Source organism: Colletotrichum jinshuiense, chromosome 7 (assembly GCF_051148585.1).
Source record: "Colletotrichum jinshuiense chromosome 7, complete sequence".
Taxonomy (NCBI): domain Eukaryota; kingdom Fungi; phylum Ascomycota; class Sordariomycetes; order Glomerellales; family Glomerellaceae; genus Colletotrichum; species Colletotrichum jinshuiense.
Window position 1 is genome coordinate 2,473,106 of NC_139314.1, and position 22,188 is coordinate 2,495,293.

The 22,188-nt window shown below is 54.6% G+C and overlaps 8 protein-coding genes across 8 annotated transcripts; 2 read left to right on the top strand and 6 right to left on the bottom strand.

Annotated features, from left to right (window-relative positions):
* Positions 1-4,650: 4,650 nt before the first annotated feature.
* Positions 4,651-5,687, bottom strand: EsH8_VII_000647 (Rad1/Rec1/Rad17 family repair protein; the record flags this gene model as incomplete). The annotated part of the gene is made up of 2 exons (XM_083270780.1): positions 4,651-5,456; positions 5,510-5,687. 2 exons carry the CDS (start codon positions 5,685-5,687, stop codon positions 4,651-4,653), a joined length of 984 nt encoding a protein of 327 aa, XP_083128337.1.
* A 136-nt stretch (positions 5,688-5,823) lies between these two features.
* On the bottom strand, positions 5,824-6,168 carry EsH8_VII_000648 (OST5 family protein; the record flags this gene model as incomplete). Its single annotated transcript, XM_083270781.1, has 3 exons — positions 5,824-5,869; positions 5,923-5,977; positions 6,030-6,168. 3 exons carry the CDS (start codon positions 6,166-6,168, stop codon positions 5,824-5,826), a joined length of 240 nt encoding a protein of 79 aa, XP_083128338.1.
* A 401-nt stretch (positions 6,169-6,569) lies between these two features.
* Positions 6,570-7,919, top strand: EsH8_VII_000649 (Bromodomain-containing protein; the record flags this gene model as incomplete). The annotated part of the gene is made up of 3 exons (XM_083270782.1): positions 6,570-6,582; positions 6,643-6,764; positions 6,873-7,919. 3 exons carry the CDS (start codon positions 6,570-6,572, stop codon positions 7,917-7,919), a joined length of 1,182 nt encoding a protein of 393 aa, XP_083128339.1.
* A 1,035-nt stretch (positions 7,920-8,954) lies between these two features.
* EsH8_VII_000650 (uncharacterized protein) lies at positions 8,955-9,962 on the bottom strand (the record flags this gene model as incomplete). Its single annotated transcript, XM_083270783.1, has 1 exon — positions 8,955-9,962. The coding sequence occupies one exon, from the start codon at positions 9,960-9,962 to the stop codon at positions 8,955-8,957; it is 1,008 nt and encodes a 335-aa protein (XP_083128340.1).
* A 3,802-nt stretch (positions 9,963-13,764) lies between these two features.
* EsH8_VII_000651 (uncharacterized protein) lies at positions 13,765-16,320 on the bottom strand (the record flags this gene model as incomplete). The annotated part of the gene is made up of 1 exon (XM_083270784.1): positions 13,765-16,320. One exon carries the CDS (start codon positions 16,318-16,320, stop codon positions 13,765-13,767), a length of 2,556 nt encoding a protein of 851 aa, XP_083128341.1.
* Positions 16,321-17,048: 728 nt separating this feature from the next.
* Positions 17,049-19,418, bottom strand: EsH8_VII_000652 (mRNA-binding ribosome synthesis protein NOC2; the record flags this gene model as incomplete). Its single annotated transcript, XM_083270785.1, has 1 exon — positions 17,049-19,418. One exon carries the CDS (start codon positions 19,416-19,418, stop codon positions 17,049-17,051), a length of 2,370 nt encoding a protein of 789 aa, XP_083128342.1.
* A 370-nt stretch (positions 19,419-19,788) lies between these two features.
* Positions 19,789-20,673, top strand: EsH8_VII_000653 (ESCRT-I subunit protein VPS28; the record flags this gene model as incomplete). Its single annotated transcript, XM_083270786.1, has 3 exons — positions 19,789-19,872; positions 19,975-20,211; positions 20,284-20,673. 3 exons carry the CDS (start codon positions 19,789-19,791, stop codon positions 20,671-20,673), a joined length of 711 nt encoding a protein of 236 aa, XP_083128343.1.
* A 165-nt stretch (positions 20,674-20,838) lies between these two features.
* EsH8_VII_000654 (ERMES complex subunit MDM12) lies at positions 20,839-22,131 on the bottom strand (the record flags this gene model as incomplete). Its single annotated transcript, XM_083270787.1, has 1 exon — positions 20,839-22,131. One exon carries the CDS (start codon positions 22,129-22,131, stop codon positions 20,839-20,841), a length of 1,293 nt encoding a protein of 430 aa, XP_083128344.1.
* Between the last annotated feature and the right edge of the window lie 57 nt (positions 22,132-22,188).

Genomic DNA, 22,188 nt, shown 5'->3' on the forward strand with positions numbered 1-22,188 from the left:
TGGTTACTCCCCGGTTCCTGTTATTTTGGTATGCACCCATTGGATGTGCCTGCCGGTTGCTATTACTGATCTTTGTGCCGCCGAGAGACCTTTCTCGAGGGGTGGAGCGGAAGACGTCGCCGGGGGGTGGTTTTGGGGCTTGGTGGGCAGCCCCAAGCGAGGGTGACATTGCATGCGATCATCGCCAACCTTTCTAGCGTGGAATGCGGTTTTCTGCGAGTACTCCGTAGGTGAAATCCATATTGCTTCGGTGTTGTGCTTGAAACCCCTCGTCCATTTCCCCCGTGCCATGTTTCCCTCCCCGGTCCCAAAGCATCGTGCAGTCAGCCTTATGAGGTGATAGTCGCCGGAGCTGTCAAGGCAACATTGGACATCGCGGCCGACGAAAGAGGATGGATTTGGTAGGATCAGTTGCACTTGACTATTGGAGTCGGACGTCGCACCGAGTGAGAGACCGCCGGTCAGCTGCAGATGCGGGCGAGACGTGACTCGATAGAATCCCTCGCCGTACGACGACGCAGACGGCGACATGCAGAGGTGAGCGACCAGTTGGATCCAATCCGTACCGTCTTCCTGGCAACGACTCGGCAGCCACGGTCGAGGATTTATGAGAGACTTGGTCGGGGGAGGTCAAGTCGGCCGCGAACTAGCATAGGAGGCAGATAATGCCCAGAGAAGACAACACTTGCCTACGAAAGATGTCGGCAACAGTGACGGGCCCAAGGCAGCCACAAAAACGGGCCGCACCCCCACGGACCTGGGATTGACCGACAATGCCGCAAGTGTTGAGAAACCTCTGCTCACAGATACAACCGCCGGCTGACAGACGCATATTTTGGATGGAAATTTTAACTGCCGAGTCTCACGCTCACCGAGCGGTCAGCACTTGCTTGATCGCGGTCAAGACAACAGCAACTTACTGCTGCCAATAGCTGGCCATTCTCGTATCTTGATGCATGCAACGTACCCTGGAGAGCAAGCTACAAGGAATGATAGACCCATCTTGCGCCTTGCTCTACAATGGTAGGTGAGGCAGAGGGATCAAGGTTCAGCAAGCCAAATGGGAGACGATCCTAGACGTGCTAATGCCCATCATTCGGCATCATCCGCACCTGCCGGACCCAGGCAGACAGTTGCAGAGCCTCTAGTACCGAACGAGGGGTAGGAAGCGAATCGACGCTGCCGGGATGCGTCTTTTGGGGGGGGGGGAGCTGGAAAATCCGGCCGCATTCTCCTGCGTGTTCCCGATGACGCGACGTGGATTGGAGGAACAGGAAAAAGGGGGCCGTTTCATACCCAATGTCCCTCGGAAACGAATCTCACCCATCGCAGTGATCTGGGTGGTGAAGTCTGTAGTCCTTGGCCATCTTTCCAATCACGTCAGGGGGGCGTCAAGGATGGCAAGGGAGTGGAGGGGGCGGGAGAGTGCCTCCCTCCTCGACCGGCAGTAGGTCGACCAATGATGCCCGTTGTCCATTATGCTAGATGGGCTGTTGTTTGTTGGCCGTTCGGTGAGATGGTGAAGAAGAAGGACAAGAAGAAGCAACGGATTCGTGTTCGATGCTGCCCCGAGGATGATTGTTGCCAATATCCAGAGGCATGTTGCGAATGGCTTAGGCTTGGCTCAGCGAGTCAGGCCGACTTGGCCTTGCTAACCTGGTAAACACGGGTAGCGCAGGGTGCCTGACCCTTGCAGGAACAGTGCCATTGTGGCCTGAACTAGCGCGTGGGGTTCGGGGGGCTGAGGGGCAGCTGTTCTGGAACGGTCCTGGGCAATGTGCGATAATCAGTTCAGCCCACTGGCCCTTTAACAAACCAGCCAACCAGCCGCCAAACATACACCCTTCCATCAGCCAAAGAATAACACTCGGGGGCCTTAAACTCTCTTGATCCAGGTCTCACCTATCTCAGGTGTCGATTCTCTTCTACTTCGTTATCGTCGGATCGACGTCATTATCGCAGGCGGCCTGCACAGTAGCGTCAAGGACTCGGGAGCCATTCCCTTTCAACCGACTATCAGTGAGCGCGGTAAATTAAAGCATCCAAACTCCCCAAACACCAAGGTAACCTTGGCTATTCTATTTCAGACCTCACGAATGGCACCTCTGGCATGCAAAGCAGCTGCAAAAATACAACCCCTGCCTCAGAACCCATGCCGCCGCGTTACATTGCCCCAGTGTTCGCATAGGGAGCTGAGACAATTTGGTTCGCTCCTGCCTCTTTGCTTTTCTCGACATTTCCTCATGTAAGAAGATGTCCGTCTCGGTGATTGCCCCATGTATCGGTAGTCTTTGGCCCAGTGCGTGTGGTCTCTGAGTCCGTACGGACGTAAACCGCTACAAAGCCAACTTGGCATCACGCGATGCTCCAGACGCATTTGGACGTTCCAGCTCCGATCTTGCCGAAGAAGGCCCGCCTAAATAACTTACTTCGCCTTAAAAGTTTGTACGAGGTAGAGTACGAGGTAGAACACGCACGTACAGTGAGTGAGTGCGCTGATCGATGCAGGCGCAAGATGAGGTCGGTAATGTCGGTTCCTTTGGGCCGGCTTCGTGTTGCCGGCGCTATCTACTCCTGCAAGAATCTGGTATATACCACCCAGCGTATGTATGTCAGCGTCGCGTTCTGGCTTCGTAAAATGTTATTTACTGGCACGAATCTAAAAAAGAACCAACTGTTGTTAACTTAAGCGCTTGAATGTAAACACGGGGAGGTAGCGCAACATCAGAAAGTGCAGTAACGTTGACGGTAATGATATTTATTTTTCGATTGGCCCAGGCTGCCGGGTCCAATCTTTCTATTAGATTGCATGGCTGCATGGCCAAAATTCCAATCCTCCAGTCTATATTCCCTACACCTTGACCTTATTCTGGCCTTATTCGGTGGGTAATGATGGTAATTCTCTTTCACAAAAGAGATCTGGCCCCTCATGGCCAGTCGCCTAATCCTGGAAGTCCATCGCGCCTGGTGAACTCCAACATTTGCCCTTGTCAAGCGACAAGGGCGAGCAAGCGCCGAAATGATGACTGCATATGATGCATGCGCCGATGATTCTCAAAATAAGGAATGCTTCGAATGAACTGCGTTCTTTGGTCGTCTTTTTTCGAGTTTGAGTTGTTTCGCTCAAGTCAAGATATGGTTGGTGAGGCGGTGGGTGTAGTCGGTTGTTTTATTGGCTCCGGTCTCCGTAGGCTGATAAGTGATGCCCTGGGAATACGCAGCCGAGAAACAGCGACGTTTTCGTATATCGACCTTTCTGTGATGTCGATGAATTTCATGTAGTCAACAGAGAGTATCCGTCAACATTATTCCTCGGTACTCTTCACAGAATCTCGCCACTTTTTCGGATATCTTTGGAAGTGGCCGTCTTGATGAAAGATTTGGCCGCGTGCTTCGGCACGTAGGCCGACCGCCTTGGCTCGTCGCCCATAAGGTGCTCCATCTCATCTACGGTGCCCATCGAGTTGACAGAAGCCAGTGAGTTGCTGCGGCTGCTGGAGCCCGACCGGAGAGACATGGACACTGAGGACCGGGATGATGATGTCGATGTGGATGAGCGGCGGGGCTTCAAGGCATCGAGCCATGAACTGGTGTGCTTCTTGGGCCACATTGCGAAAGAGTAATCGACGATGTCTAAAGATCCAGGGGTGTTCGTTTGTTGGGGGTGTCAAAGGACTTTGTTGTGCTTTGTGCGTGTGTGAATGTGTTGCTGGGAACAGGAATCGGAAGAGATGGGTGGATGGACCACGAGGTTATAAAGACCGAAGAGCAAAGGAAGTTTTCGTGATGGTAGAGAAAGAAACACGCGGGAGTGAACGATGTGCCGATGAACACGAGAGATCAGAGTCAATGGAGTTCAAAGAAAGTCGGGTCTAGATGGCACGAAAAAAAAAAATTTGTGTAAAGGCCGAAGCTGGTAGATAGGGAAGTCTAGTTTGGGGCCGGTTGGCGATGGTATGTCCGCAAGAGGCAGAGGGCGAACGCGATCCTTCCGCAAACAGAAGTAAGATATATCTACCAGCTGCGGAGGAGAGAGCAGGACCACTGCCAACAGTCCAACCGGGCAAGACGGTGACAAAGATTCCAGTCGGAATGCCCCCGCAATCTCTGCGAATATTTGCGACCGAGACATCAACAAGTCCGTCCCAACGCCCCGTCAACGCCTCCGCCGGTTGCGAACAAGATTCTACCTGCCCGCCCACTCGGCCTATTTTAGTTATAAAGCCCCGGCTTGCCGGGCCCAGTCAGTTCCTCGGGGGCTTAGTCGATGGCGCTGGAATGTTGCGTGAGGAATGACGATCACTAGACGCCAGGCCCGTTGCTTTCCGCCTATGGGATGGCTCTCTGGATATGAGAAATATCACGACGGAGCCTTGCATGCCCGGTGAGCCTGTGCCACAGCCCACCAGCCGAGCTGTCATTGCGAGGGAGGCGTTTTGCGGACTGAAGACCAAGTTCTGTTAGGAAAGGCCAGCGGCTCACATTGTCCATCCAGACTTCGGGAATGGAGCACGGTTCATTGTTAGGCTCGACGCAAGCGGAAGGCATGCCAGAAAATCGAAAATATTAGACTTGATTTGAATGGGACGTCCCATGGGACCTACGACCGGCCCACACCTTTGTACCAAATGGGCCTTGGGCGTCCTCGGCTCACTCAGCCTCCTCATGGTCCTCTTCGTCCTCATCATCCTCGTGTGTAACGAATGGTACAAACCGAAAGTCCAAAAAGCTAACGCCTCCACCCTCCACCTCGACCATGAACTGCAGACTCAAGACGCCTTGGCCATCGCCTCGGAAGCTAATCTTGCTAGCAATCCGCATCGCCTCGCTTGAAGACTTAATCAGATCGAACTTGTAGGTCTGGGTCCACCGATCCTGGATAGAGAAGGTCTCCAGCAGCTCGCGTCCTTTAGCAAAGTCCACACTGGATGTCCCCAGGTCGCCATTGCCGGAAAGAGTTAGGTAGGGTTGGTTCTTCGAGGCTGTGATGGTCAGGCGCTTGGGGCCAGTGGGCGCCAACTCAGCCAGAGCGTCAAGAAGGTAGCGCGCCTGCATGATGATTTTGAAAGACAGGTTCTCTCGGTCAAAGGGTATCTCCTCTGGGATTTCCGGTAGGTAGGTCGTGAGGCTGGCCGTGGTCTTGACGCCACTCTCCTCGATGATAATGTTGAATTGGCCGCCCTCTTCGGTATATACCAGGCTACAGGTCCCGCCAATTCCGAGGGTTTGGTTACTAAACGCATCTGGTCGGTAGTTGCGGATATTGCTGCGATACGGATCCTGCTCAGCCTTCTGAGTGCGCGTTGCGACATCGACTGCGCCAAAGATCTGGAGCGTTTCAAGTAGAGCTGGAAGTGTGATTTGGAAATTCGGCAGGGTTGGCTGGGAGCTCTCGCCATCATCTCCGAGACTCAGAGAATACGATGTGAAAAGCTTCTTGTCGAGGAAGGCAGTACCTAGTAGATGGTCAATCATTCTGCCCGCCATTTCTAACTATTGCTACACTTGCCTTGCATGACCCTCGATAGGTCCGCCGCAAATCTGATACCGTCTTCTTGGAGTTGAACATGAACCTTGTTCGAGAAATTGATCGTCCTCAGTAACTGATAGAGCGGCCGCGTCGAGCTGGCCACAGCGCGGAAGAGCGGCTGAGGTGCCGTTGCAGGCTGAGGAAGAGCGCCCGACATGGCTCCCAGTGACGCAGCAGCTCTGTATATGGAAACTGTCACCAGAAATAGAAAGGATGGTGTTATGGATGGTCTTCTTTGCTGTTTCTTCTAAAGTACAAGGTCGCCGCCGACTTGAAAAGCTTCTTGGGGTATCTTAGACGTAGACTCCGACCGCGCAGAACATATAAACCGTGCCGAATCTACAATCTATATCAGCCGAAGCTTCAACGTAGAGGGGGGCGGAATGACTTACGCAATCGCAACCGAGGCGGGTACACCCAGCGCTGGGATGTTGGCGAAGGACCTGTCTATATCACGGGTTAGGTGATAGTTTTCGTTGGATGGCTAATAGAAGCTTACTCAGAGCGAAAACACCCGTAATCGCGACACCCACAACGAGAAGAAGGAATGCGATAAAGAATTGAGAGTCCTTGGCAACAGCGGGACGGAACGGCGTGCTAGCAGCAGCTTGCCAGACCTCAAGCAACGAGGAGTCCATCTGCCAATCGAGACGAAACGGTTGGTTCTTCGGTCGTGTCTTGGTCGGTTACTTTGATGTCTTAGTGATAGTCGGATCGTTGAAGTGCGCGCGAAAGATCGTGAAATTCCAATTGTATCCGGAAGATGCTGGCAGCTTACTTGAAAGATCACGAAGTGTACTCTACACAGCTTCCCCAAACGTGTTCTGAGCTCCAGGTCCCACCATGAATTGTGGCCTGAGCCAAAAGGGCTTAGCGCATTTCCACCATCCCCTTGCGCATTGACCCACTTGACCCCATCCGGCAACGGAGAAACGGCAGAGCCTAGCGCGGTATGTCATCAACTGTCCAGGAACCACGACAACATCCGCCGAGAAGGTCCATCGAAACAGGCCTGCGAAGGCTCGCGACCGAGGTCAATATGAAGGAAGAGTGTAAGTCGCATGGCGTTTATTAATCCAGTCGTTTAAATATAGACTGATACGTTAATTTAGCCGCGAAGCGCAAGGCTGAGGACGAGCCGTCCTCGCCGACCGCGACCAAAAGGGTCAAGCACAATGAGTCGGCAGAGCCAGAGAAGAAGCCGGCGATGAAGCCTATCCCCTTTCCTGAGAAGGTAAGTCCTGAATCGACATTGTGTTAAGACACCGCGCGACCGCGGTCGCCCACGCGATCTCCGTCCTACCCTCCACATGGGCCCGCAGGCTGACCTTGACCTTCGCAGCCCGCCGTCATCGAAGAACGCACCGGCGAGATCGAGTTCCGCGTGGTCAACAATGACAACGAGCGCGAATCCCTTATCATCCTCACCGGCCTAAAATGCATCTTTCAAAAGCAACTCCCGAAGATGCCAAAGGACTACATTGCGCGTCTCGTTTACGACCGGACCCACTTGTCTATCGCGATCGTCAAGAAGCCCCTCGAGGTCGTCGGCGGCATCACCTACCGCCCTTTCAAGGGCCGTCAGTTTGCCGAAATCGTTTTCTGCGCCATTAGCTCGGATCAGCAGGTCAAGGGCTACGGCGCGCATCTCATGTCCCATCTCAAAGACTACGTCAAGGCCACGAGCGACGTCATGCACTTCCTCACCTACGCCGACAACTACGCCATCGGATACTTCAAGAAGCAGGGTTTCACCAAAGAGATCACACTCGACAAGAGCGTGTGGATGGGATACATAAAAGATTACGAGGGCGGTACAATCATGCAGTGCTCTATGCTACCACGCATACGCTATCTTGAGATGGGCCGCATGCTGCTCAAGCAGAAGGAGTGCGTCCAGGCCAAGATTCGCGCGTACTCCAAGTCGCACATCGTGCATGCCCCTCCCAAGGAATGGAAGAGTGGCGCGAAGCCTATCGATCCCCTCAGCATCGACGCCATCCGCGCCTCAGGCTGGTCCCCAGATATGGACGAGCTCGCCCGCCAACCCCGACATGGCCCCAACTACAACCAACTCCTCCACCTTCTCAACGACCTGCAGAACCACCAGTCTGCCTGGCCCTTCCTCGTACCCGTCAATAAGGACGACGTCGCCGACTACTACGAGGTCATCAAGGAGCCCATGGACCTCAGTACCATGGAGACGAAACTCGAGGCGGACCAATACGCTACGCCCGAAGACTTTACTCGCGATGCAAAACTCATCTTCGACAACTGCCGCAAGTACAACAATGAGTCTACGCCATACGCGAAGAGCGCCAACAAGCTGGAGAAGTACATGTGGCAGCAGATCAAGGCCATTCCCGAATGGTCTCACCTGGAGCCGTAGAAGGGCAAAGGGGACGACAAAAAGGAAAGCTCAAAGGAAACTTCCCGGCGGCGATCGTCTAGGGTGCGCGAGATGTCGTAGGCTTTTGGTCACGAGTGTAACGAAAATAAGGGGGTGGTGGGGTTGTGGGCTGTAAAAAGGAGTTGGCGTTGATCGGATACTGCCTTTCTCGCTTTGAGGAAGATATCATTTGGGATTCTGGGGGAAGGCAATGCTTGCCCAACTCGTTGGAAGTGAACACATTGGGATGCCTGGGCAATGGCGTTTTTGGGGGGGAGGGAGGGGAAGACTAGCATCGTCCTATTCTCGCACGATACACCCAATTCATATTTTACGAATCTGCCTACAAATTCCCTGCATGCACTCCCGTTTAAAAGTCACTGACAAAGTTACACTTCACATCCATGGGAACATTGATTAAGCATGTAAAATTAGCACTTTTTGTGGCAAAGGGCTCCCGGCTAGATACAGGAGGCATCGTTGGATCGAGCCCTGAAATGCGGAGAGTTCTCGTTTTCTCATAATCCCTTGTCCTCGCTGATCCAGCCCTTGCAAGTCCTGCAGAAAAAAAAAAGGAAAAAAAAAAAAGAAAGAAAAAACTAATCCGTCCAACGCCATGGGGGGAATAAACCGAGTGATGTGTGGGGGGCCTGTCGTGACAATGTGACAGTGCTCCCTATGCCCAGAAAACTCAAAGAACTCTAGTGTAGAAATCAAAGCAGACCGAGAAAATAGTTCGTCAGTGAATACCGCGAAACTCGGGAGATATGGGCATCGGGTATGATCGAACTCGGTCTGATCCTTGCTCGTTGTTGCCTATACTCAGAGGCTGGCGGCGTCGTAGTACAGTCTTGACAATGTTTCCTCCATCAATTCAAAATATCGTGTAGGGTCATCGGAGTAGGTGAATGGCATGTCCCTCATGGCGGCCACTTGCCTCTCAGTCATCTCTGCCAAATCCTGCGGAGTCATTGCCCGCGTAGTCGTGACAAATGATTCAGGAAAGAGCGAAGGGTTTTCAGGTGCCGAAACTTCCTATGCGCCGGGAGCCTGTGCCGTTCGCTGCAGAGTCGGGCTGGGTGCGCTGTCACCGACTGGGAGGCGCAAATCTGAATACGTGCGTCGCCAATTTGAGATGCCGCCAATGTGGTGTTCATCGGTGCCTCGCCGTTCTCGCGTCATATTGGGGCTGGTGAGGGTAGGTAGACGAGCAGGTGCCGTAGCGTCTTCTTCGCTACTCGAGTTTTGGGTCTCGAGGGTGCGGCGGATGATGTCGTGGAGAAAGTCGGGGATATCTTGCCACTGGCCGGCTCGAGCAGCACTCAGCATGCGAGGGGGAAACAGTGCTTGAGGCACAAGGGTAGCATCAGTTGTTAACTGTGAGCTTTCGTTGGCGATATACGGCAGCTCGCCGCTCTCGATGACGTTCTTCAGCCATTGCTCCCACTCCTCGTCTAGAACTGTAGACATGTCTCCAGCCTCTCGTCGTGCCGCTCTCTCTCTCAGTCGCTGATTGAGAGCCACACCAACACTCTCAAGCTCCTCGTCGCTCTCTTCGCCGTCCATATCCTCATCCCCAGGGTCCGTGGCATCATCAGTCTCAACAGACCGTGATCTAGGGTTCCGGACCGGAGGCGCGGGGCGGTCTTCCGGCTCGACCCAGTTGGGGAAGCCGTCAGCGGCAGTGTCCCTGATGGTGATACCCTGCTCCTTCTCATAGCGTTCTTTGGCCCATCTCGTGCCCTCCCACTTTGTCAGAGCTGCGATCTCATTGGGGGTAAGGCGAAGGTTGTCGAACGCTCGAAACAGGCGACGATGCCAAGTCCAGCGGCTGAGGCGAATACGATGGATGGAATTGCAGTAGTCCAATCCTGGGTATTTGGCTTCTTGTGTGTCGAGGTGGCCGTAAAAGGAGTGAACCTCTTGACGAACTTCCAGGATCAGGCTGCGCTGCAAAAGTGCATGGAAATTTTGGGGATCGCTCGCGCGAGGCTTAGGAAACATGTGCTCGTAAACGAGCTGGTCGATAGGACGGCCCTTCATTTTTGGATCGCAGCAGTGGTAGTCGAGAGAATGTCGGGGGTTGTGACCGAAGTTGGGCGCGCAAGACGTGCCGACTAATCAGAGGTTCTGTAGAATACTGCGAGGACGAGGAGTCGGGTATCGGTGGCACAGCCTAGGTGCGTTGTTGTTGGTTGGTGTAAATTGTGATGTGCCAACCGAGTGTATTCGCAAAGAAAAACAAACGTCGTTTTGAGACCGGCGGAGGGTAAATGGCTCGAAAACCCCGGTGGTGGCCTGTTCGGTCGTGCGTCAGGGCCAAGTAAGGAGGGGGGGAGGAGGGATGTGTGTATCGTCGGAGGAAGTGGTTTTGAAAGGTAAAGCGAGAGCGGCCTGGGCCTTTCCGCGGACGACTCTTGTCGTGTTCGTTTAGGGTTTTAAACGACGGCAAGACGATGTAGGGGGTCGAGGGGGGAGAAACTCATGAGCGGACGTGAGTGTAGCCGGGGAGAAGTCGGAAGGAGGCGGCGGCGGCGAGAGGCGGCGGGTGGGAGGGTGTGTTGCGTGAGTGTTGGTGAGTTGTGATGGGGAATCCAGGTGCTGGGTGTGGATATTTGATCGTGGGCCTGTCGGGTGGGACGTAGGACGTGGGACGTGGGACGGGGATCCGGACATGGACGGCCCAATTGCGCTTGTACACAATGTGAGGTGAGGTGAGGGACTGGGACTGAGACTGGACTGGAAATGCCTTAGCTGACAAAATAAATAAACCGCACCGCCCACCTCCATCAGAAAAGGACCAGCACCTTCTGTGTACATAACAGCAGCTCTCGTTATTACTGGACCGCTCCAGACGTGCTAAGGCCGACCTAAGGCAAGGTCGGTGGTGGTAGCTCGATGGTGCCTGCCTCACCTGGCACGCAAGCCTGTCTTCTCGTGCCTTCCCACGGTGCGTGCCCCTACCTGCCTGCCTGCCTAACCCGAGGAAACCCCAAAAGATGTGACCTGAGGAAGGAGAATGAAGGGGAGGTGCCTGAACGCACGTGCCTTCCGACATTTTGGCAGCTCTTGTGATTGATTTTTCCAACTGCCCTCAGACATTTTTTACCTTCATTCGGCCCAGGTCTTGAGGCATCGCGGGCTGTCGCCCCGCACTCTGCGCTGTGTGCCCGGTACTTGGACCCCTAAGTATCTCGCCCTCCCCGGTAGGGCTAGGTACATCTCCTTTCCTCACCGGACAAAATATGCCGGATCAAACTAACCCAGAACAATCGTTTGCTGCAAAGTCTCCAAAGTTGCCCAAGACCTGCATGGTCTGGAACTCGCTGATCTTCGAGCTCAATTCACCCGTTGAGATGCCTCGTGCGCCCCTCACCGAAAGCCACGTCTTTCAAGTTTCATACTGTGCCTCTGTCGTCAAAGGTCAACGAGGGAGTCAAAACAAGGCAAACTGGCCCCTCATTCTCTGATGAAAACCGACCCCCCGTGGAGCAGGGGCAACCCGAGTCAGTCGCAATGTACGCTTCAGGCTTTCAGCGGCCAACCTTGGCTTATGACATCCGCATCGGTGCCAATTTCTCGCTGACGCCGGGCCCCCATCAACATGCCTGAAATGACGAATTGGGCATTGCGGCGGCTACGATGCTTCGATGCGGCCGGCCCAGGTTGCACTTTCGCACTTCGTCGTTCGTCCTCATCGCCGCATCCTACAGGGATTCGCGGCCACCAAGGTCAGATTTAAACCGCGACTGAGACTGCGGGACCTGACACGGTGGAGGAGGATGATGGCCAAAAGGAACCCGAGCCAACGGTGCAACTCCAGGTCGGGCTGTCGCAAACACAGAATGCCCAACTATTGGCCAACGCCCAGCGCCTGTTCGGCTTCATTACTTCCATAAGCCCTCCTGCAGTAATCACTGCTTACAATGTGGCCGGAAACCCCTCCGGCCATGGGCTCATCTGACCTTGACTGACCGCCTTGTCTGTCCAATCCGCCAGCCGCCCTACAACCCCGTTCCCGACAGTCTCAGGAACAGGGGTTCTTTCATCATATCCAATCACGCCTCTGGAACTATCCATCCCTGCGAGAATCCCGCCCTTCCCTGCCTATGCTTCATGCACGCGGTCCAAAATCTTCTCCTCCACCTCCGTTCACGGACACTCGCAATTTCACTGGTTCCATTCTTCTTCAGCAGCCTACAGCCTTGAGCTTTATTCGGTGCCGCAATCAAAAAGCACATTTGCGCTGCCATTTTTGGAATCTGGACACTATCAAAATCAGGCTATCTCCGACAAAAACCGCATCCTGGACCCAGCCCCGTCTTACTGCATGTCACTCCCGAAGGATGCATGACGCTACATTTCCAGACGGGATTCTGCTCTTCGGCGGAGACTCATTCATGATCTGGGACATTGTAAACCTCATCTCAGCCTCTCGAGCACCAGTTTGCCTTTTCAGAACATCAGACTGAATCATGCTCAAGCTGGGCTTCCAAAGCGGCGCTGTTACTGCTCACAAAACAGCAGTCACCCTATGGCCTTGTTCCACGCATTTATCCAATCGTAGTATTTAAAAAGCGACACTCACACCATGCAAAGCCATACCGTCTGGCAGGTGGTGAATCATAGGCCGTAAAATAATTGCAAGCTTGGCGCCAAGATGGCCATGGCTTACATACAGACACAGATTCTGCTGGCTCTGAGCATATTGGTTGTCTGAAACAGCATGCAAAGAGCTTCGGGCTCGAGGATTATTGTGCGCTGCGCAACCCTGAGTGTGTTTGTTTGACTTGTCGACTCGGAACAGAACCGCTTAGCGGATTCGAACAGGCAGTGACAGTGATAACCACATATAACCCGGGAACAGCTGCGCCGCCCAGAAAAGGTTACAGACTCATTGACGTCGTCTCTTTCCTGTGCACATGTTCCTCTGCCAAGTTTGTTCCGAGTCCCCTCAGCTGAACAATGGCTCGCTGTAAAAAATTCCGCGTGCAATGGTCGGAACCTCCGGTAACATACCCTTACGTTGCTTGATGCCGCGGTAGTCCCGCGAACCGGAAGCCGTGCCGCGTCGCAACTGGTAATTGAGAGCAACCATGTGACTCGGAGGGCGTCCGATGCGAGGGGCAAAATTTTGGATGTGGTGGACAGCCAATGCCGCGTGCACTCCAGATTGCCCATTACGGCCCGTCATATAGCTGTTCCGTGACGTCTTCTCTTCTCGCGAAGCATGAACCTCCCGTCTGTGTCCTCTGTCTGTGTGCCATCCCAACCTGTCAACTCCAAACGAACTCTTTCGAAAAACAAAGGCCATGTGTTATGCAACTGTCAATATGCTCGGAGCCGAAGCCGAGGCTGGATGGTCGATCCAGTTATCTTCTACGCAAGAGCACCGACAACTATTGGCACGGTTTACAGCTTGTTCCCCTTCGCTTTCCGCAAGCTGTAACTACAGAAGAAGTACCAGACCATTCTCGAAAAAGATGAGAAACATCGGAAGAAATTTAAAACCCGAAAGGAGTTCTCCACGATGCTTCCCAATACTTGGAGTATGTCAAGGCTACAATATTTATAACAGTACATATCTAGTTTGTTACACATACACTCCATATTCAGCTGTACACTCACTATTCGACATTTTGTAGCGGATCTTAAGAGCGACTGCCGAGGCTGTATCATCTTTGATTTTACTCTTCCAGAATTCAGTCGGGCCTGTAGTTGCGGCCGAATTTCAACGAAGGGTGCTGTGTTCCCATTCAAAAGTGTTGGACTAACTATACATTTATCCTTTATAAATACTGCAATTGGTACCTCTCCGTGGACTGGAGTGGCCAGCCCTGCCCCACTAGTTGTCGTTGTCCACCATCTGGATGCCCTTGAAGCTATCATTATCACTATCGGAATCGTCGTCCTGGGCTGGCACAGGAAAGGTTTTGGGCCTGACCGGCAATTCTGGACGACGGTGCGTGTCTATCATGCCGTCGCTCTGGACCAACTGAACTGGAAGAGGTCGCGAAGGAAGTTCTGCTTCTTTTCTTCGCTCTTCGGCCTTGCTCGCAGTTTCAGAAGGACTAGCTTGCTCATTCTTCTGACCTAGAGTGCTTAGGTTGAGTGGATCGGCAACGTCGGAGCTGCTGGACTGCTGCTTCTCCTGGGGCTGGGAGCTCAGGCTGAGGAGGTCCGCGTGGTGGGGCGAAGCGGGTTGCTGCTTGTTCTGGCCCAAAGAGTCAAGACTCAACGGGTCGCTACCCTTGGCTCCCAGGGGATCAAAGGCCTGCGAGACGGTCGAGACGCCAGTCCTGGAGACCTTGGTGCGATTGGGAATCTTCTTCCGCTGTGGAGGATCAGGGTGTAGCGGGTGACGCAGTTCGTTCGGAAATCTCGCATTGTGCTTGGATCGGATCGGCTGCGGCTCCGACTCCGCATCGGGCTGAGCATCGAGCTGAATGAGCTCGCCCATTTGAGTACCCGCCTCCTCGTCCATGATCTTAATGTCATCGTCCTTTTCGATAGCACCGTCACCGCCCTTGACATTTGGGAAACCGCATCTTGTCAGTATCTTGGCAATCAAGCTAGGATAGCGAAGATGCCCGCTGACTTCCTCGCTCAAGTTCAGGTTTTCAACTCTTTCGATGTTCTTGACCTCCTGCAGACCCGCGACCCCGAGCTGGAATGATGTTGTGCGATATAAAAAGCCAAGGATGTAGTCCGTCTCCGAGTAAACGTTTACAATGCGGTCAGACACTACGGAACGAAGGACCTGCCAGTGCTCACGGTTAGAGGGAACTGGGGCACCGATGAATACAACAGTGTCGACCAATCCGAAGGCCCGACGCTCTGCGAGAGATTGTAGGCATGAGTAAATAACGCGTGCACCTAGCGAATAGCCAACCAGTGTAACGGGTCGTTCGCCCTGCACCTTCGCAATAAGGGCATCGGCGAGTACTCGCCCGGCCTTGTCGGAGCGGTTTCGAGCGAGGTTGAATGGGTTGTCGATCTTGGAAGCAGCGCTGATGAGATAGGCGGGCCACAGAGCAGCCCAGAGGGAGGCCAGGACAGTCCGCTTGAGGATTTCCACCTTGACAAAGCTCCACGCATAGGATGATACTAGGCCCTGTAGCTCGGTGCCGAGGGCGAGGAGAGATTTCATCTCGTATCGCAGGGCGAAGACTTCGGACTCATCACCCAAGCTGCGCCAGGGTCTCGCAACGTCCTTTTCGTCTGTAAGCCATCCGTTTATGCCGATGGTTACGCGTAGTCGCGCGCTTTGCTTGCCGTCCAGGTCAGCACGTTTATAGTCCTGTCCCCATTCTTCCTTGAGAGGCAGGAAGCGGAAGTCCTCGACCTCCTTAGCGTATGTATCCATCATCTCTCCCGTCATCTTCGCGCCAAAGGCACCGAAAAGCGTGCCGACGAGAGCACCGTTCATCCAAAAGACTCCGAGGAAGCTCGCAACACCGCCAAGTCCAACACTCCCCATGAGACCACCAATCGTACCAGCGACAACAGGTGCCGCCAAACCGCCCGTGATTCCGATAACAGCAGCACCTGCCACGGAAGCCAGGCCAACTTTCCAGAAGCGGCTTGTCTGGTTCTCCTGGCGCCGCTTTGCGGCCTCAGCCTCTGCTGACATGGTGGCCTTCTGATTCTCGGCCGCAGTCGAGGACTCGACAAGAGACTTGGCAATCTCGGTCTCCTCCGCAATGAGAACTGCCAGCGGTAGTTCAAAGGCAGACGTGAGGTACAGAGCCAAGACCCGGGAGTGTGCAGAGTAACTTCCTGTCGACAGAATGAGAACCAAGAGGCAGCTAATGACCTCCTTTCTATCCTCAACCGGAATGGTGTTGAAGCGGCTCGGAATCGGGTGATACTGCTCTTGCAGAGTCGCCACTTCCTTGTCGATTTCGGTGGCCGCTGATGCTTTGGGCGTATCTCCAAAATTTATCAAATCCTCTCCTACACCAGGGGACTCCTGCTTCAGTTTATCCATCTCATACATGCGTTTCTTCCGGGCCTCGAGAATCTTGTCATCGTCCCTAGCCGAGGCGATCTCCTTCACCTTTTCCAGGATATCCTTGCGCCATTCGTCAAAGTGCTTCAGTGCCGCCCTTCTCAGTGCTTTGAGCTGGGCGCTGTGCACGCCCGAGCCTCCACGGTCTGGGTGGCTTGGGCTGTTGCGTCCTCCTTGGGTGGCGTCTGGGACGAAAAGTGGAACATTGCGGTCCTGGATTGACGGCGAGGCCGGGTTACCAGACGATGAAAGGTTTGTATCACCGTCTTTGAGCTCAAGCTGCGAGCGCATGTAGCCCGTAATGTCATACAGAAGGGTGTAGAATGCTTTGCGGCGGGCTGGATTGAGGACCACCGCCAGCTGGCGAGGATCCGCGGCCAGGGGAGCCATGGTTCCGATGGCTCACCGCATGCAATGGGACTTTGTTGGTGGGAGGGATAACAAGCAATGGGGATGCTCCAGTATATATGCGCCGTCTGTTGATTAATGACTTGCCTGGTAAGGAGATGAGATACAAAAACGAGAATAGGACACGTCAAGAGAGGTAGTCAAGTCACACCCAGGTCTAGGTTGGGAAGGTGGTCAAGTGTTGGTTTGAAGTAGGCTAGGCAGACGTTTATCGGAAGGATCAACGCGGGCCATCAGCCGCCTGTCCCCTTCCAGTGCCGTAGAGTGTACCCCGCTGGGCGCATCCCCCCGAAGTTTAGGTGCTGAATGCGCCGCAATACTCCCTTCAGAAAGCAGGGCTTTGCGCCGGTCTTCATCCTTGCATCATCCATAAGTAATTAAGGCCCGAAAGCAACCATGTAGACTCAACCAAACCCGAACTTGGGCATATTGGCGTGCCCGTGTTAAAACACCTGGTCGACTCGGCCGAAATGATATAAGAGTCGAGATCACTTGCTACATCCAAAACATCGACCTGGGACGAACCTGCCCACATATAAATTCAGTTGATGAAGATGTCGAATCTTGGAACGAGGACGCTTGGATTGAGGGCTACAGGCCTCCAGAATTATGTCGCAACTGCCTACATGATATACCTGAACACCAGCGTGTTTGGATGACGCCGTAAAAATCACTTTTTATATCTCAAGTCTTCTCCGACAGCCACAACTCTACTCATCGTCCTCGAGTTCTTCGTCCTCTTCCTCATCGTCGTCGTCCTCCTCCGCTTCCTCCGCCTCATCATCCATCAACTCGTCGGCGTACTCCTCCTCGGAATCATCCTCAGCATTCTCGGCAAGCGCCTCCTTCTCCTCCTCCTTGCGCTTCTTCTCGTCCTCCTTTCTCGCATCCTCCAGCGCCTTGGCCTTCTGCTCCCTTATCTTGCGCTGGACAACAACGTACGCGCCGAGCGGCGTCTTCTCCCAGTCAAAGTCACGCAGGAAGGCGTCCACCTGGGCGCGGTCCTTGGGCGCGAACTCCACCTTGGCACGCTTCTCCTCGATGAACTTGGCGTTGGCCTCGATCTTCTGCACCAGCAAGACGATCTGCGAGATGGCCTTGTTGTTCTTGTTACCGGACTTGAGCTTACGTGCTTGCTTGACCCAGCGCTTCAGCTGGATGAGGACCGGCAGGGCGAACTCGGGGAACGCAATGTTCTTGGCCCAGACGGTGAAGTATTCGCTGAAGAGCTCGACAACCTGCTCGGCGACGCCGTCCTGGTAGACGCGCGTGCGGAGGTACGACTTGGGTGCCTTGTACGCGACGTGGAAGTCGAGCGGCTTGATGGACGAGGCCTTAGGGAAGCGCCTCATATCGGCCGACTCGAGGACCTCGATCAGGACGGATGCCAGAGGGATGTAGGTGTTGGTTGCGCGAGACAAGCGGAGGATGGCGCGGATCAGGTGGAACCGCAGGGGGAAGTATGTCGGGGAGGGAATGAGCCGCATCGCACCCATTGTGACTTGCACGAGAGGGTAGATCAAAAGCTTCAGTTGGCCTTCCTTGCCCGACTCCGCCTCCTTCAGAGGGCTGCAGTGTTCAGCAAGCACGCATGACCAGAAGTCGAGCGAGTGGGTATATTGCCAGTTGTAAACGACCTTGTGGGCATCCTTCTCCTTCTTGACAATGCTGTTTCTGAGGTGGATGGCGAGTTGGCGGATGAAAGTGAAGGCTGTCGTGTAGCCGACATTCTGGTCAATGCCCCACAGCTCTGCGGCCGAGTTCTTCATCAAGTTGATGCCCTGGATAGTGTTGATGTTTGTTGCTCTGCATCCAGAGACGAGTCCCTGGTACACAGCCTTGAGAACCGTCTCGCGAATGCCCTTGTCTCCAATGACGACGAGTTTCCGCAGGACGAGGAAAGAGGTGATCTTGGTGGTCTCTGAGCTGGCCGGTCTGGCCCAGTAGTTGACAACCGTCTTGATGAGGGCCTTGAGGAGCTTTCGGAAGGAAAGCAGGTACGGAATAAGGGGCTCTAATGAGCCAATGGTAAGCTTGAGGGTTGCATCGTCAGACAGCGTGCTGAGAAGGTGGATGATAGAGGCAGTGAACGTCTTGATCATGATGGACAGCGTGTGAAACTTCTTCGAGTCTGTAGGCACGTAGATCTTGCCAGACGCAGACTCCTTGATGGGCAGGTGGTGGGAAATGACCTCGGGGATCTGCTTGAGGGCCACGATCAAGATGTCATGGAAGACCTCGGGGCTGGAGATAGTGTATCTGTGCGTCTTCTCGTCGTCGGTGTCATCCTCGTTCAGATGGGCCGCACAGCGGAAAGCCAGGACAACCTGTCTCGCAGCTCGCAAGCTCTGCTTCTCCTCGATCAACTTCTTCCACTTGGCCACCTCCGTGCGCGTGAGCTCGTTGTCGACAGCAACCTCCTCTTCAACCTCGGCCTTCTTCTTGGAGTCCTTCTTGCGCTTCTTCTTCGGTTGCTCGTCGTCGGACTGGTCGCTCCCGGCGCTCAGCTCGTCAACCTCGGCAAGGTCGGCGTTCTCGTCAAAGTCTAGTGCTTCCGGGTCGTTGTCTTTGAGGAACTTGTAAAATTCGGGGTCATTCTGAGCGAGCTTGTCCATGGCCTCCTTGGACATGCCGAGATCCTCATCCGCCTCGTCGTCCTCGACGCCGTCTTCGCTATCACTGCCGATGGGCTGCTCCTCGGCAGAGAATTCCGATGCACTGCCCTCGTCCTCGTCCTCGTCGTCACCTTCGGGTGCATTGCGCTTCCGCTTGCCGAGCTTCTTCGCCGCCTTCTTGCCGTCCTTGTCGATGATGTCCTCGAAGCCGCCCTGGAAGAAGTCGTCGACGCTCATGGCGCTGACCCTGGCGTCCTTCTGATGCCCATTGGCCTTGGCCTTGGCCGCGGCGGCGTCGCCATCTTTGAAGAATTCTGAATCCTTGGTCCGCTTCGTGAGCTTCTTGGCCTTGACCTGATGGCGCTGCTTGACCTTGGCCAACTCCTTGCGCTTATCGAGAGCACCCTTCAAGTGGTTCTTCTCGAACTTCTTCGTCGCCTTGAGGTTCTTCTTGGAGGAACCCATGGTGAACGGTAAGGGAGGGGGGTTCCGGTCAGTTTGGGTCCTGCTTTGGGGGGTAAAAGAGGTTTTGGCTGCAGGGACCGTTGACAGTGGGCGCGGGAACTTTCAGACTTTCTCAATTGCAGAACCGCTCGCTGCTCGCCCAAAAATTTTCTGGCCGGGCTTATCTTATCGGAAGAAGCGCTAAGCTGCGTTGGGTTTGGGGTTTGGGAGCCTGCCCCACGTCCCAGCCGAGTCTGAGGAATGGATCCTCCACACCCATGTCTTGTGGTGTCCTTGGCCCTGCGACACGCAACGCATGTGTTGGAGCTCGACAGCTCGAAAGCTGCCGATCGACCATGAAGCTGGTGACGATTCCAATCCAGCCGCAAAGATGATGCCCCGGCAACCCTATGCGCCGACGCCGCATAGCTACATCCCAAACACCACACTATCGGCAACCATCAATCTCGATGAGGTAAGTAGCCAAACTCTCAGCCGTGCCTCCGCGGATCCCCCTCAGCTGCCCCGCCCCCGCAGAGGCAGCAGTGCCAGCTAACAAGACGATGCATCACGACAGGAGGTGAAGCTAGCCGACACCCGCGCCGAGCGCGACTTGCAGGACTCGCTCGCCGAGATCTTTAGCATCATCGTCACCCTCGACGAGCTTGAGAAGGCTTTCCTCAAGGACGCCATCCCCGAGGCCGACTATACCGAGATCTGCGAGCGGTCACTGAAGCAGTACAAGTCCATCTTGGCAGATGAGACCGTGGCAAATGCCTTTGTGGGTTTGGAGGAGTTCAAGGCGGAATGGGATGTTCGTATTACTCTTTTTATCAACCTCTCGTACACCACGCCGAGGCTAACCACCTTGATCCCCCCACAACAGCTCGAAGTCCCCCGCGCAACAGAGCGCATCCGCGTGGGCATGCCCTCGACGACCGTGACCGCATCCTCGAGCGCCGCCCCAGCCCCCACAGCCTCTGGTAACACTAGCGGAACGTTGATCTTGGAAGCGACGCAGGAGTTCATCACCTTCCTTGATGCTGTCAAGCTGGGCCTGCTCTCGAAAGACCAGTTGCATCCCTTGCTCTCCGACGTCATCCAGTCGGTGAACAAGGTGACGGACCGCGACTTCGACAACAGGGGCAAGATCGTGCAGTGGCTCATCACGCTGAACCAGATGAAGGCCACTGACGAGTTGAGCGAGCAGCAGGCCCGCGAGCTCGAGATGGATATCCAGCAGGCCTACCAGGGGTTCAAGAGCACCCTGACGTAGATAGTCTTGAGAGGAATGATTTAATGTTCTCTTTGAGAGTAGATACCATTATAGAGCGAATTTTGCACAGGATTTTGTGTTTGCCACCAATAAGTACCTTTACCCTGACGACTATGCTTTTCATGCCTCGTGACAAATGCTGGAGTGAGCAACCCAAATTGCCTCTTAGACTAGGAACGTCCAGAAGCTGGGATACACAAACTCATTTTCGAATATCCTCCTCACCTGCTCCAACACAAACCTCTCCACCTTGCCAACATTCTTCAGACTCTGTTTCCCTCCATCTCTCAGCCCGATTTCACTCTCGACCTGAATCTGCTGCAGCAACCCGCCAAATCTCTTCCCCGGCTCGCTGGGCCCTGCATCATCCGCGCCAACGGCCGTGACCGCGTCCTCGGGACTCAGAAAGCAGAACTGTACCCTCTTGCGAATGTGCGCCATGACACCGACACCGTCGAACGACAGCCCGGTGACGCTCAACTGCACAGGGATCCCCACGAAGCTGGGCATCGGGTAATCCAGCAAGATCTCCGCCGTCAGCCGCAGCCTCACATCGCCAGCGTACCGAATCCGGAACACAGCCTGCAGATCATCCGGCCTTGGCTCGCGGAACCGCGGCGCATTCTCGTCGTCTTCCTCCCCGGCGTGCTCCGGCCCTTCCTCATCCTCCTCCTGAATCGCGGATCCTGCAAGGTGTGTGTCCCTTGTAGGCGGCCTCGATGCCCCTGCAGACGTGGGCGCCAGCGTTGATACACTTGCCTTTTCGCGCAGCGCCTGCTGCTGTTGCTGCTGCTGTTGCTGCTGGGCTAAAGTCGGGTTGAAGTCGCTCACGGATATCGAGCTCTGCGAGGGGTTCCGGCTGTGACTAGGCGAGTAACCATTCAGCGGCGGCGACCCGACAGGAGAACCGACGGCCGAAGAGTCGAGTCTGTTGCCCATGTGCGCGCCCGCCACTGCTGCGAGGGGTGTCTGCGTCCCCGACCACCCGGTCCCTAGATGCGACTGGAAGTAATGTAAGTTTGACGTGCCGCCCAGAATCCCCGGCGTCGAGACCCCTAGAAAAGGACTGGGGAAGTCCCCAGATTGGCCCCTGAGCGCATGCATCCTAAGCATTGGCGGCAACGAAGCCTCTTCCCTCTGCCTCCTCCTCTCGCCAGCACTCAGCTCGCTCTTGGGGGCATGTTGCTGCTGATGCCCGATTATGACCTGCTCCTCTTCTTCGTCATCCTCAATGTCCGAGTTTTCCTCGTAAAAGTCTGGTAGGGGGTCGGTGATATCTTTGAGCTCCAACTCCGGCGCGATGGTGCCGAACTCAAAGTCGTGTACTTTGACGGACTTGATGAAGCGCGGCAGTGGAACGGCCTGGAATTTTGTGTGAATGAAGTCTCTGATGCGGAGAGCCAGAGCCTCTCCGTCGGGGCCCGTTGTGAGCGTCTCCCAGTTGAGTTCTATTGACATTAGAACTGTTGGGTCAAGGGAGAAAGTGAGATGGAGGTCAAATCGTTGTTACAAGTG